Below are 13,474 nucleotides of genomic sequence, written 5' to 3'. Positions count from 1 at the left end.
TAAACTTACTCTAAGAGAAGAAACCTGATTTTTCAAAACATGTTTTTCTGCTGGTTTGATTTCCCCACTTGGGAAATCCATTTGGGGAGTTTGTTGATCAGGTTATTAAACCTGCTCGTCTTCCTGTCTGTTCTGCTGATAAGGCAAAATTTAAGCCTGTTTACTTACCTGAATAGCCATCAGGGACCTTGAGTCATGTAGGGTTTCTGCACCAGTGAACTTGACTCCAGCTTTTATGAAATAGGGGTAATTACTGCAAGATTCTTGAAGTGTGTTTTAACACTGATTTTAAACATTTATTGTAGGCTCTGAGCTTCAAAGCAGTTTTCTTTCAGTCTTATCACAAAGTGTGACGTTTGTTCTACTGATAGTAGATATTTCTCTTATCTTTATAAGAAATGAAAGTAAGAAGTAGTACTACCAAACTCACTGCTGCTTCTCCAGTTTCTTGGTAGTGTGGAGGGAAGCAGTGAAATTGCTGCTATTTTGTAGTCAAGCAGGATAAATGGCTTAGGAATTTCTTTGCAAAACTTGTGCCTGTATATTAATTCAGGATTGAATTAAGCACTCCAAGTACTGGATTTCTTGAGGCAGCATGAACGTAAAGAATACAGGCACTTCACCATCATTTCTTTAGCCAGATTTATGGTTCTTAAGTTATTGTTGTCACAAAACTTTGCACTTTCAGTGTCTTTGCAATTAAAAATCTCAAGTACCTAGTTACGTCAATTACCTAGTTACATCGCAGTAGGTACAGACTCTGAAGAATAGATGTTTAAATAGCAGTTTAGATATTCAGACTTGGATTTTTCCAATATCCAGGTGGCCTCTGCTTCCTGGTGATGTTTATTTAATGTTGGATGGTCATCCCTTAAAAACCTAAGTAATGGTAGTCTGGTTTAAATATCAGAGTTTTGTAAGCCAAATTTCAGGCATTCTTCTGTGTGTATGCACACTTCTTATATCTCTAAGCTGTGGGTGGCATTGCTTCTATGAAATGTTCAGTGATCACTGAATGGAACTGTGAAAATTCAAAGTGATGGTAAACTTTTGGATGAAAAGGAGCATTGTCATATGATTTCTAGTTCTGTGAGGAAATAATATAAATGAAGGCATCAGGCAGCTGACAAGAACAGAAGGCCTTAGTGATTCTTTCCATGTGAAGTAACTAGTTTACTTCCCTTTGTGCATACAGAATGTTTCATTGAACTGCTTTCTTTCCTGTCTGTCGTGGACTTAGTATTTTCCAGTCTAAGGAGTAAACCTAGTAACGGACTCCTGACTACTGGAGATAAAAGAGGGGGGAGGGAGAACCCAACCCAAAAAGGTGAGGAGAAAAAAAAGTAAGATATTAATTTCAGTCATTTGAAATAACTGGATTTGTACGGTTTTAATCAATTTTGTCATAATAACAGCAGAATTCCACTTGGTTTGTCTGTCACACGTCACTTTGTGCAAACTCACTTGCTAGGGCATATGACATTTTCATGTTTTACTGTAATGCCCTTGGTTTTGATACATTACAACAAGAATTAGGTGCAGGTTTTCTTCACTCTTCTGTAGTGGTTTATGGGTGTGGTGTTTGATTTGTGTGCAGAAGGTGCAAGGTCCTCCATAAATTTAGGCTATGTCAAATGCATGCTGATAATTACATCAAATGTGTGCTGATAAATACTGTAGTTTACATGAGGATGCAATTTTGGACTTCAGAATTCTATGTGGAATAGCTGTAACCCATGGTGTTTGTAAAATCTGAGGATTAAAAATTACCAAGTTTGTGCAGGGTAAAATAAATCCCCAAACTCAAACTTTGCAGCAGTTTTTTTCCCTATAAAACTTACAAGGGTGGTGTGAAGCACTTGGTAGCCACGTGTGACTGAAAACCAGCATGGTCAGAAACAAGTTTTGTGTGTGTAGTAGAAAGAGGTAGAAAGGAAGAGAGGATTCTCCTGGAGCTCTGTCCTCAATCACTGCATCCTCCAAGATGAGCTTTTTTGTTCGCAGAGTGCTTACCCTGGAAGAAGAGATGAGACCGTGATACACACACTGAGGGAGAATTCCATTTAGTCTGCTTTCCCCCACTGAAAACATTCAGTATTTGTTGCAAGGATTAAATATTTTACAATTGAAATGTGTTGAATTTTGTAGGCAGGTGTCACACCTTTCAAATAATGTGTGTGGAGAACTGAACTGCATTAAATGCTTTATAAATTTCTCTGAGCATAAAAGCTCTCACTGCTCTTGTAACAAACTGCTGGTATATATGGCTAGTAAAGCTGCTCTTGCAGAGGTTGGATTTAGTGTAACAGTATAAAGCAAAGCTTTGTTGGTGCAGATAAAATAAAGTACTAAAATATATAGCGTTTTGATAATGTTTTCCCAGTGTAGATGTTGCCTTCCACCTAAAAATAGAATAAGTGAAGTTATCCCAGTGCATGTTTGCTCTGTGCCTGGATTTTGAGCAACATATTGGAGATGGGTATGTGTGTTTTCATTCATAATGTGGCCCACGTGAATGAGCAGGACAGGCTTTGGAAGTTGGTGGTGGGTAGCTGGATCTCATCAGTTTGTATACGTTCATCTGAATATTGTGAAGAGTTAGAGTGCTCTACAGCCACACTGTGTATAAAGAAATGTGTAAACTACAGTTTTGAAAAGACTTTAAAGGGGAGTGTAGATGTCTCTTGAACCTGGTTTCGGAAAAAACTTCCTACCTTTTTTCTACTATTTCTTTCTGTTCATCCTTCTTAGAACGGTAGCCTGTTCAAATGTCTTTTGACAGCAAATGAATCACTGACATCTTGCACAAGTATAAGGAAAACCAGAGGAACTGGTAGCTTTTTGTTCGTTCAGAACTAAATCAATTTCTCCAGTTTTGGTGATGAAATGAGACTAAGAAATAAACTCAACAAATTGCTCTGCTCTCTCCTGAAGGACTTGGTCATGTCAAACCACAAATGGCAGCCATTTCAGTGGCTGCTTCTGGGGGTGGTTGTTCCCTCTCCAACCCCTTTTTTCCCATCTTTCTCTTTGATTGCACAGAGACAACTAGTTTCACTGACAGTTTGTTTTTACTTCATTTTGAAGCCATGGGCAGTTGGGAGTTGTCTGAAATGAGGGCAGGCCTTAGCCTGGATATCGTTAGAATCAGTAACAAGTGTGTTGAAAAGGTTACAATAGGTCTGTTGAAAAGCATCAGGTGCTTGTGGGTCTCTCTGAAAATGATTTAGACCAACATGCATTAGAAGATGTTAAAGATACTCATTGTGAGACTGAGTTGAAGGCTTTGGAACCTTACGTTGCATTTTCTTCTTTGCACTTGCTTAGCTTTCTCTTAAGCTTGCTCCTAACTCCAAACTACTTACTTTCCATCCTTGTTATTTTAGAGATCAGTGACACTCTTTTAATATATTTTGTATAAATTACAATAAATTCAACCGTAAGTTGACCATAAAATTATCTTTATGGATATGTTTTGCAATTGGAAATTATTGCAGTGAAGTGTGAGTACCCCTCATGCCCTGTGAAAAATATATGTGCTTTTCTGAATAGTAAGTGCAAGTGTACTGTAATCAATCTAACTTCACAACAAGTAATTTTTAGTAGATAAGAAGAGGTTGTTTTTATGTTAAGCGCTGTGTTATCTGTAGTCCTGTTCTGCCATAGTACTGATATATTCATGTATTTTCAGTAATGTAATGTCTTTATCTTGATTTTAGGAGAATGACATCTTCCTGGGCTGGGAAAAGGGAGCTTACAAGAAATGGGGAAAGAGTAAGAAAAAGTGCTCTGATCTAACACTAGAGGAAATGAAAAAACAGGCTGCTGTCCAGTGTCTTCGCTCTGCTTCTGATGAAGTAAGTTCGGACTATTTAATATTGAAGACTTTATGCCCTTTGTGTTAGATATATTTAGCTTGGGATGCTTCTATTTTAATTTGTGGCTTTGTAAAGTGCCATTTCACCAAGAGTTCTCTGAGCATTCTTCATGTTTCTTTAGGAAGTTATGAAATCCCAGCATAGCAGCAGGATTTCACAAAACATTGTGTGCTATGTAGAGTCATGCTTTCCTTTCTGTAAGCCCTCATCTATTGTCAGGGGCAGTTTCAGTGCACCAGGTTGTGTTAAAAATTGCCACAAAGCTTTGCATAAAGTTATTTCCTAAAATGCTGAATTTACTTTGCACTGTGTGTGAGCAGCAAGGAATGGAATATTTGGCCGTTTTGCTTTGTACATCCTGTATCCAGAATTGCTAAATAAAATGCTGTGTATACTAGCAAATATTCACTTTCTGGATTACCTGGAGTGAAGTGCACTGACTGGAGAAGGTGAGGAGAGGTGAAGGCATCAGGTTTAAGGAAGATACCAGAGGCAGCAGATACCATGTAGCTCAGTGGAGAAAGTGGAGAAAGAGAGAGGCAGTTGAAGGAAATGTTGAAAAAGAAAAAATAATCTGTAGCACAGGTCTGTGAAGCCTCTGCAGGGAGGTTTTTCAGACAGCAGAAGTGAAAAAGTCTGTCTTTTGGTCTACTAGAACTACAAATACTCTCATCTGTCACTACTGTAAAAAGCAACTCTACCTCGCCCATGCAGCCTGGTTGCATTATTGCTCCATACAGTTTCCTAGTCACAATTTGTGCTCGTGCAAGCATTTGTGTGGATGTGTGATGAACTGGATTGGGAAGGTGAATCAGTTTCCTGAGATTAATCTGATTGGGGTGGAGGAAATGTTATCCCAGAGGTGTTTCCCGATTAGATTTGTGACACAGACACTTGTGGCAACAAGCATGAGGAAGGAATGTGGCCGAGAGTAATGGAGGAAGTGGGGTTGATTTCTGTGGTTATTCTCACCACCACCACCTTCAGAAGCATTGCCATCACGTACTGATTTACTGTTGTGAAGCTACTTGAGCATTTGTTCAGCTACTAAAGTGCTGATTGACTTCCTGAATTCCTGTTTTCCCATTAGTAACATAGTGATGCAAAATATAATGCTGTTGGTAATTTGCTCTGCTCTCATAGTTACAGAATAGTGACGTCAGCACTCCGACTACTGTAAAAGTTAATTTAAATATGAATCAAATATGAATAATTGCAAGAAGTAAAGTCTTGAGGATGTGACTATCTTCATATACTCATTTTATGAACAACAAAAAGTAGTAATTCCGTATGTAGACTTGTAGGTGGTGGATTTTTAGCTTTAGAAATCATTCTCTTAATGCATCTTCATGCAGCTGAAAATCAAGGACCATCTCATAGAGCTAAATTTATGTTGTACAGAGAAATGTAGTTGAAAAGAAAAAGATGTAAATTTATTAATAATCCCTGATCTGCCTCCACTTGGAAAGTTTCTATAATTTCGAATGGGAGAGGGAAAGAAACCCTTCAACTGGAGTTTTGAAAGAATAAAAGATCTGTGATCTAAAAGTTTGAACAAGTAAGGTCCTCCGTTGACTCCTGGCACCTTGTCAGATTCTTATTGCTCAACATTAAACCTGTAACCTGCAATTTGTAGACTTGAGTTACTTTGGGGATATTTTAGCTTCTGTTGCATGTGCAGACAATTGAGCTTGCACATTTGTTGTCTTAAATGAAATTGCAGGTCATAGTTTTTTGAAATGTATTTTCAAACACAGGATGGAACCCTTTAAACCTTAAAAACCCCTCTCCAGTTATTACTTAAAGCTGTTCTGTAGGTAGTTTAACACCTGTGTTGCATGAAAGAGAAATATAGATTAATGGGGGGTTTTAAGCCTGGAGTTGGGGGAATGGTGATCCTGCTTTGATGCTACTGATATTTAAAGTAACTTGTATCTTTTCTTTCTGCTTTTCAAACACGTTTCCTATGTTGGCTGGTTTCTGTACTTATGTTTGTGCGCTAATCTCATGGGAATAATCAGTAGGTTTTGGACCATGAAACATAATGTAAAAATACTATTTCTGCTGAAGCATTGAGGCTGCTCCATCATTTCATGATTTCACCTTTAAAAAAAGCTAAAAATACTCAGTTAACTGTGGCTAGAATTGATGATTAGTGGTGTGTGAGTAAGGGGTGTTTGTAAAAACTGTTGCAATACAAACAAATACTGTTTTTCCAACACCATTTGATTTTTTCCTCTTAATCATCTGAAAATCTTTACCTGTAGAGAGGGGTTTTTGTGTCAAATGGGTAGATGTGTTCATTAGGATCTTCATACATGTCACCTTTTTTGCTCTCACAGGTTTTTTGCTTTGCTCTCAGAGGTTTTTTTCTTCTTGCAAGGGGGCTGGCAATAGTCCACAAGGGCAGTTTTGGAGCTTGGTTATAGTTTTGCTGTCCTTCTGTGATCCCGTTTTCAAACTAGTGGTTATGGAAATACCAGTAGCCTCACATGAATATGGAGCACTTGTTCTTCCAGCCTAACCTCTTTCAACCTTAGCACTGGAGCAGAGGTCCATTACTGGGAGCAATCAAAAGAGATCTTAGTGTATTTAGTATATTTAAGTAGAATTGTATTTAAGTGAAACGGTTGGAATGTTTACCCTGTGTGTGTCTCTAGAGAGAGTGTATATACACACACAGATGTACATACAAACCAACAGACAAAAAACCCCAGGGAGATGATTAAATTAAGACTTTCGGATCCTGCAACCTGATCTATTTTAGGGGGAAAAAAAAGAGGTTGAAAAGGTATTGAAGGTTAATAATAACCTTTCTAACCCTTATAGGAAATGACAGAGATCCAGGTACCATAATTTTGGTGTTCATATTTAATTATCTAAGCCAGTAATGTGTTGAGGAATTGCAGAGAGTTGCCTCCACCCCCTACCGGTAACCCAAGGAGCTAAAATAGGGTGATCACTTCAAAAAGATGCTTAATGGGGAGAAGAAGTAATAAAATAGATTAGATGAAAATTGACTTGGTAACAGTAAACACTGTTTTGTCAGTCATTTAATGGTTGAAATAAGTATTTTGAAATCTTGTCTCCTGTGGATTTTCATTTACATCGTGTTCATTCTTAGGGAGTACTTCATTTGTTAGCTTAGTTTTGTTTGAATTCATCTTTTCGTGTCATTAAAAAGAGTAATGCTGTTAAACACTAGTCTGAGACAGAAATGCAAGATTCTGGTTATAATTTTAATGGTGCACAGAACAAATACTTGACTTCAAAAAGGCCACAGTTTGATGTTTGTTTCTAAAACATTTCTTAAGTTAGAGTGTGATACCCCATCCCTGGCAGTGTTCAAGGCCAGGTTGGATGGGGCTTTGAGGAACCTGGTCTAGTGAAAGGTGTCAGAGAAGCCGCAGTCTTTTGACCACTCTGCATCACTGTGTCTTGCAGTGGCAAAGCATGTTGTGAACTAAGTGCTTTTGTGAGTGGAAGCCTGATTTTGACAGATACTATCCAGTATATGTAAGAATGCAAATTGTTAATATATGTATGTTCCAAGGACAGTATTTTTTCTGTGATAAGCATTTTGGAGTCTCAGATTGTCTAAATTCGTATGAATCCTTGGCTGCAGATGCTCTTGATGCAGTCAGAAGCAGAGAAAATATAAGTACATTGCAACTTGCCAGAAAATGAAGACAGAATGATGGTGAGAACTTTTTAAGACAAGTACTTTAATGTAGCAATCAATTGCTATTCTTACTGCAGTTCTAAGGTTTATTTTTTTCCCAAACTCTTGAATGGAATATAAATAGCAGCTCAGAGATGTGCTGAAGAATTGTTCAGATTTTAAACAGCTTGTTAATACCGACCTTGAGTAGAGATTTTCTCTTAAGTCTTATCCTGCTGAACTGTAGAAGAAATGTTAAAATGTTGGTTTACAATGAAGTGGAAAAGCAGGGGTATCCATTCTAATGAAATGTTGGATTAAAGAAAATAGTGAATGTTTAGGACTGGGCAGTATTTATGTGAAAGTCCTTTGAGGAAAATAAGACATTTTATCATTAAATTACTGCCTTCAACTTTAAGTAAAACCAGCTGTTTCTGTCAGCATTAAGTGACTTCTTTTGTTGTTAGTTTTGTTGCTGTTAATTCCTACTTGGTACACCTAAACTGGTAAGGTCAATTTGTTCCTGTATAGCTTCTGAAATGCTTTTTTTCTTTAAGCCTCTTAATTTTGAACACCTGTAAGTTATTTTTGGATTTGAATGATGAAACTTATCCATAACAAGACAGAAAGCAGTATCTTTGAAATGCAGAAGTGGAAAAGTAAGAGTTTAGAAATTCACCTGTGTGTATTTTTGCAAGGTGGAATTAGAGCAAGATTGCAATTAGAGGTTAGTTGTTGAGATTAGTACGTGCAAGACCTTTCAGTAGGCATATTTCCTAGTAATAATACCGAGATTACTCCTGTTGCATGTACACTGGTCATAAATCCAAGCTTAATTAACTTTTAACTGACTAGTTTTCTGCTAAAAATTACATTGCTCAATAGAGTAAGCAGATTTTCAGCTGTTACTGCAGTTCCTGTGTAGTACTCCGCTCACTGAACACTTGTAGCATTACATGTGAAGTTCTACCCCAAGATGGTGCCAGAGTTTCAGTTAAAGCAGTTGGTGTGTCTTTATTCTGCTGAACTGGATGAGGACATTTTAAGAGTGAGCAAAGGAGACTACTTTATGTGTCTTACTTTCTGCACTGATGAAACCAGATCTCCCAGGCTCTTTCCCTCTCTGCCTAAAGGTGGCCACTTCCCCTAAGCTGTTCCACAGCACACACTGAGACATTGTGGGTGTCTGATGCCACTGGTCTTTCAAGGCATGTCCTGATGGGACTCAGGCAATGAGCTCCATTTCTAACCAGGTTCTCAAAATCCACAAATGAAACAGCGTGCAACATGTTAAAATAGGAATTAGTCCTGGTTGATAGATCCCATTATGAATTTTCATAGAATCGTAGTATGGTTAGAGTTGGAAAGGACCTTAATATCATCCAGTTCCAACCCCCCTGCCATGGGCAGGGATGCCTCACACTAGACCATGTCACCCAAGGCCCTGTCTGACCTGGCCTTGAACCCTGCCAGGGATGGAGCATTTACCACTTTTTTGGCCAACCTATTCCAGTGCCTCACCACCCTCACAGTAAAGAACTTTCTTATATCTAACCTGAACTTCCCCTGTTTAAGTTTAAAACCGTTCCCCCTTGTCCTATCGCTGCAGTCCCTGATGAAGAGAATTTTGCACAGTACTGCTCTAATACTTTCAAAGCGAGCAGTGCCTTCCATCCCGCTGGTCTGAGAACTTACTGCTTGGAGTAACACTGCAGCATAATTGGTGAAGCTTCCTAAAAACAGTTTCTTTGAAATGTAGTCAGGTGTGGGCATTCTGTTACTGGGAGCATTGGCTTTGCTTACTTTGAATTATGAGGGGGCACTATAACTCTTGTGATATCTGTTACATGGGAGCACTTGGTGGAAAGAGTGTGGCTCTAGTGAACAGCATTTATAAGAATTTGAAGTTACAGTCTTATTCTGCAATGTGCCTGCTTTCCACACAAATGAGATGAGTCTAAAATAAGATCCTGTTGGAAATTTCTTAGCATTTGTCATTGTTCTTACTCTATGTGCAGAACTGTCAAATTTCCCTGCAGTTACTACAGTTCTGCACGTAACCCTTATTTGAAGAAATAAGCTCCTAATCAGGCCAAATTAATCAATTGGTTATGATTCCATGGCTGAGCATTGTTTTTTGTTGATGGGTTACTCAGGCCAGTTGTTGTAGGCTCCAAAGATTATGGTGTCTGTGTGCCAGTTAGACCAAGGATTGTGGAGTTTATAGCGAAGGGAATATGTCTCATCTCTCCTTACATAGGATACCAGATTAACTAGATTAAATTCCATTTTAAGCACTGATTTATTTCTACTTCTCTAACGTAAGCCAGTATTAATTAGGCAATACATTCTGAAAACTACACTAGGGTACCAGGGAATCAGGTAGTAAGCATTAAATGGTTTGTAAGGGATTTAGCTTGCGTGTATTCATGTAACTAGAAGTGACATGGACAAGAGATGTGTAAAGAAAGTGCTCAACGTTCTTTTATTTTATTTTTTAAAGAAGGTGGAAAATGTTAGAAAGCCCTGTAAGGACGGTAGCGAAGAGCTAGGATGTGTATTGTTAATGTAAAGATAAAGGACAGCACAAAAATGAAGCAAGTTGTGTAAGCAGCATCTTAAATCAGAAAGATGAAATGCTGAAGTTGCTGTTGAAAAGCTCAAATTTATCAGAGCAAAAATAAGAAGTAAAAAGGTCCAAAACAACCATAATGCTTCTTGAAGCATACACCCTGACTAGCTCAGTCATAAGCATTTCTGTGTGCCTGAGGATGATTGTTCCAAATACTTTCCAGGAAATACCAGAACACTTCACAAAACCAATGGATTTTGCCTGTCTTCTGGGCTGTATCCTGTTGGCCTTCTGGAATGGGTACATTAACTGCTCCTAGAAAACACAGCATTATTTAGGAAAGGATTTAAAAGTTTTCCAGGAGCTAAGAAGAATTTCAGACAAGCTGTATGTTTTGAAAAGCACAATCAAGCTAGGACTGATGTCACTCAGCTGATTCGGTGCAAAGGCACCATAGGGTTTTATTATTTCCAACTACTCACTGTTTTTCTGTGATAATTTAATCTGTATTGGTTCAAGAGAATTTGTGTTAGCTCTGTATTATCAAATCCATTGCCTTCAGAAGTTTTCCTTCTTTCTCCATTCATACACTGAGTAAGCTATAGATGATACTGATTTTGGTAAACTATATTAGCCTGTGCTTTATAACTTCAGATACCAAATAGAAAATTGAAGTGAATGCCTTGCTAAGATAGCCATCACAGAATGAAGTAAGTGCAATAAATCAGTTCCTTTTTCCTTATGAATTTGGCTTTTAAGTAGATATTCATAGTACCACATGTCTGATTTGTCAGGTTACTGAAGCTGCTATCCCGAGTATAATAATAATTTTAATGGAAGTTGACAAAAGTTTTAATTACTCCAATTTTTATGTAAGTTTTCTTGATACAGAGAAGGTATATAGTGAACTGGAAAAGTTCTTTATGGGAGCTCAGTCTACGCAGAAGTTGCTTCTTAACAATCATTTGGGCATTTGTTTTTCAATTTGCATCAAGCCAGCAAAAGTAAATGAATGTTTACCTTGTACTTCTTTGTATTTAAGCATCTCCCATAGTATAGATCATTTTATATTGGAGACTGAAAGTAGGTGTTCGGTACGACTGAAAGTTATTTCACCTTGCATGTACTCCCAGTGATGATGGGAGCAAAACAGGGCAAGGCAATTCTCTCACCTGCAGCTTCTCCGGTAAGTCTGAGGCAGAAAGAAAGTTTGCATATGTATGTCTTAGAGAGAGAGAACGCAGCCCAGCCTTTCAGATACACAAGTATGGCCATGAGAATGGCTTTGAAGTCAGCGTGTTTTCTTATAACTGCTGAATAATAATCTAGAAGAATAGTTTCTAGAGATGAATTATACTTTCTTGGGGTGGGGGGAAGGAGGATGACTTTCACCTCAGTGTAGCCTGCTATGGGAGGGAGCTACAAGAATTAAGTTTCAAATAACAGAAGTCAAATTAGCTGCTCTATTAACCCACATTTAGGTATAACATGTTCATTTTAAGTCAGTTTGAACTGGTAGTTGACCTCTTTTACCTAGAATTAGTAAATAACGTGGACTCTTAGAATGTGAGGAGTGAAGTGGTGAATTACAGCTCTGAAATCTGACCCTGATCCTAGGTATGTGACTTACTTTTCCTAATGCTGTTTTAATACAGAAGACAGAAGTATGAGAGTTACAAGGAAGTGGTTTTTATTTCCTTGTTGGAGAACTATTGCTCTCATTTTGCTCAAGGTTGCTTGGATTTTGGTGATACCAGGTCAGTTTGTCTGCTTGGAAATCGATATTCTGAAGTTGCAGATCTACTGAAGATTACTGGGATCAAGTATTCACAAGCCCCAAAAGAGAAGTCAATAAATAGCAATTGTTTTTCTGACGGGTCCAATGTCTTTGTTGTAAATCACAGTATCACACAGTATCACAGTATGTTAGAGATTGGAAGGGACCTCAAAAGATCATCTAGTCCAATCCCCCTGCCAGAGCAGGAACACCTAAATAAGGTTACATAGGAATGTGTCCAGGCGGGTTTTGAATGTCTCCAGAGAAGGAGACTCCACAACCCCCCTGGGCAGCCTGTTCCAGTGTTCCGTCACCCTCACTGAGAAGAAGTTTCTTCTCAAGTTTAAGTGGAACCTCTTGTGTTCCAGTTTATACCCACTACCCCTTGTCCTATCATTGTTTGCCACTGAGAAGAGCCTGGCTCCATCCTCATGACACTCCCCCTTTATATGTATTCCAGTGAAAAGATAAAGATTTAACTGTGTTCTCACTACTGAAGGGTCAAAATACATACAAATGCATACTCTTCAATGTTTCTTAGTGTCATCTAGCATATTACACTGCAGGAAAATCCTATAATGCAAAGTGGAGCCATGTTTTATTCCTTTGAACTCTTTCTGGATTGAACTTCGCAGGGAGGCTGCTGTTTGGTAGATTTATTTATTGCTTCCTTTATTTATGTAGTTGGTGATTTTGGGGGTTAAGGATATTTTTTTAGTCCTTTTTTTTTTTTTAGTCTAGCTCTCAAGTACCTCTTTTGCGGGTACTTGTAATCACATAAATTATACTGTATCAGAATATTGGAAGATTAAAACTTAAGACTGTTATCTAGCTCTCATCATCCTACAAAATATAGAAATAGATGTGTGGTTGCAGTGAATCACATTTTATGCCTTATTCAGTTCACGTGGCTTAACAGCTGATTCATACAGAACAGCTACCTAATCCTGCTCTTGGTGACAGGCTGCATGCCAAGAAAACAGTGCTGGCACACTGCAGTAAGGGTACCATCTCTATCTGGAGTGTCCTGTGACCTGTTAAAAGAATGAATTGGAAGTATAAATATATTGATTTACTTATTGATTTACTACTAAATTAGCAGATTGTTTGAACTTGTATTCTGCAAAAGGAGTTTCTGTATGCTGCTCCAGATGATGCTGCTTTAGCAGGGATTTGGACTAGATGATCTCCAGAGGTCCTTTCCAATTTAGACAGTCTGTACATCTGGGAAAGTGAAACAAGGATTTGGTTTAAGTGTAAGCTGAAAGCTCTGAAAAGCCTAAAAGCAAATGAGTGATTATTTTAATTGTTAAAGTAAAATGAAGTGTAATGGTTTTGTCTTTTCAAAAAGCTTAGAGGAATGCGGATATTTCCTCATAGCTTACAGACCTGAAGTAACAAGTCATACTTAACTACACAGTTCAGAGCTTCGGGAGGAAGCTTATGTTAGCCCAGAAGCAGAGAAAAGAAACCCTCAAACCCAAACCAAACCCCCCTCAAAACAAACTTTCCTTTGAATGGTATAATTTGATACAATTCTGTTTCTGTGTATATTTATGGTAGGTCAGATTCCGAGTTTGGGCTGT

General features: G+C 38.1%; 1 protein-coding gene across 6 annotated transcripts in view; it reads left to right on the top strand.

The window, feature by feature from the left end:
* KIAA0232 overlaps nucleotides 1-13,474 on the top strand; it is a 68,705-nt gene that overhangs the window by 30,758 nt on the left and 24,473 nt on the right. For 5 of the 6 annotated variants that reach the window (XM_080614223.1, XM_080614225.1, XM_080614221.1 and 2 more), the window contains one exon: nucleotides 3,720-3,857. In XM_080614223.1, the coding sequence (XP_080470349.1) occupies nucleotides 3,810-3,857 (48 nt within the window). In that variant the 5' untranslated portion in view covers nucleotides 3,720-3,809. Of the gene's footprint in view, nucleotides 1-3,719; nucleotides 3,858-13,474 lie in introns of those variants that run through there. The other variant, XM_080614226.1, reaches the window with a different exon arrangement.

Source organism: Psittacula echo, assembly GCF_963264785.1.
Source record: "Psittacula echo genome assembly, chromosome: 1".
Taxonomy (NCBI): domain Eukaryota; kingdom Metazoa; phylum Chordata; class Aves; order Psittaciformes; family Psittacidae; genus Psittacula; species Psittacula echo.
Note: the sequence above shows the minus strand (reverse complement) of the source record. Positions and strands in the feature narration are given on the sequence as shown.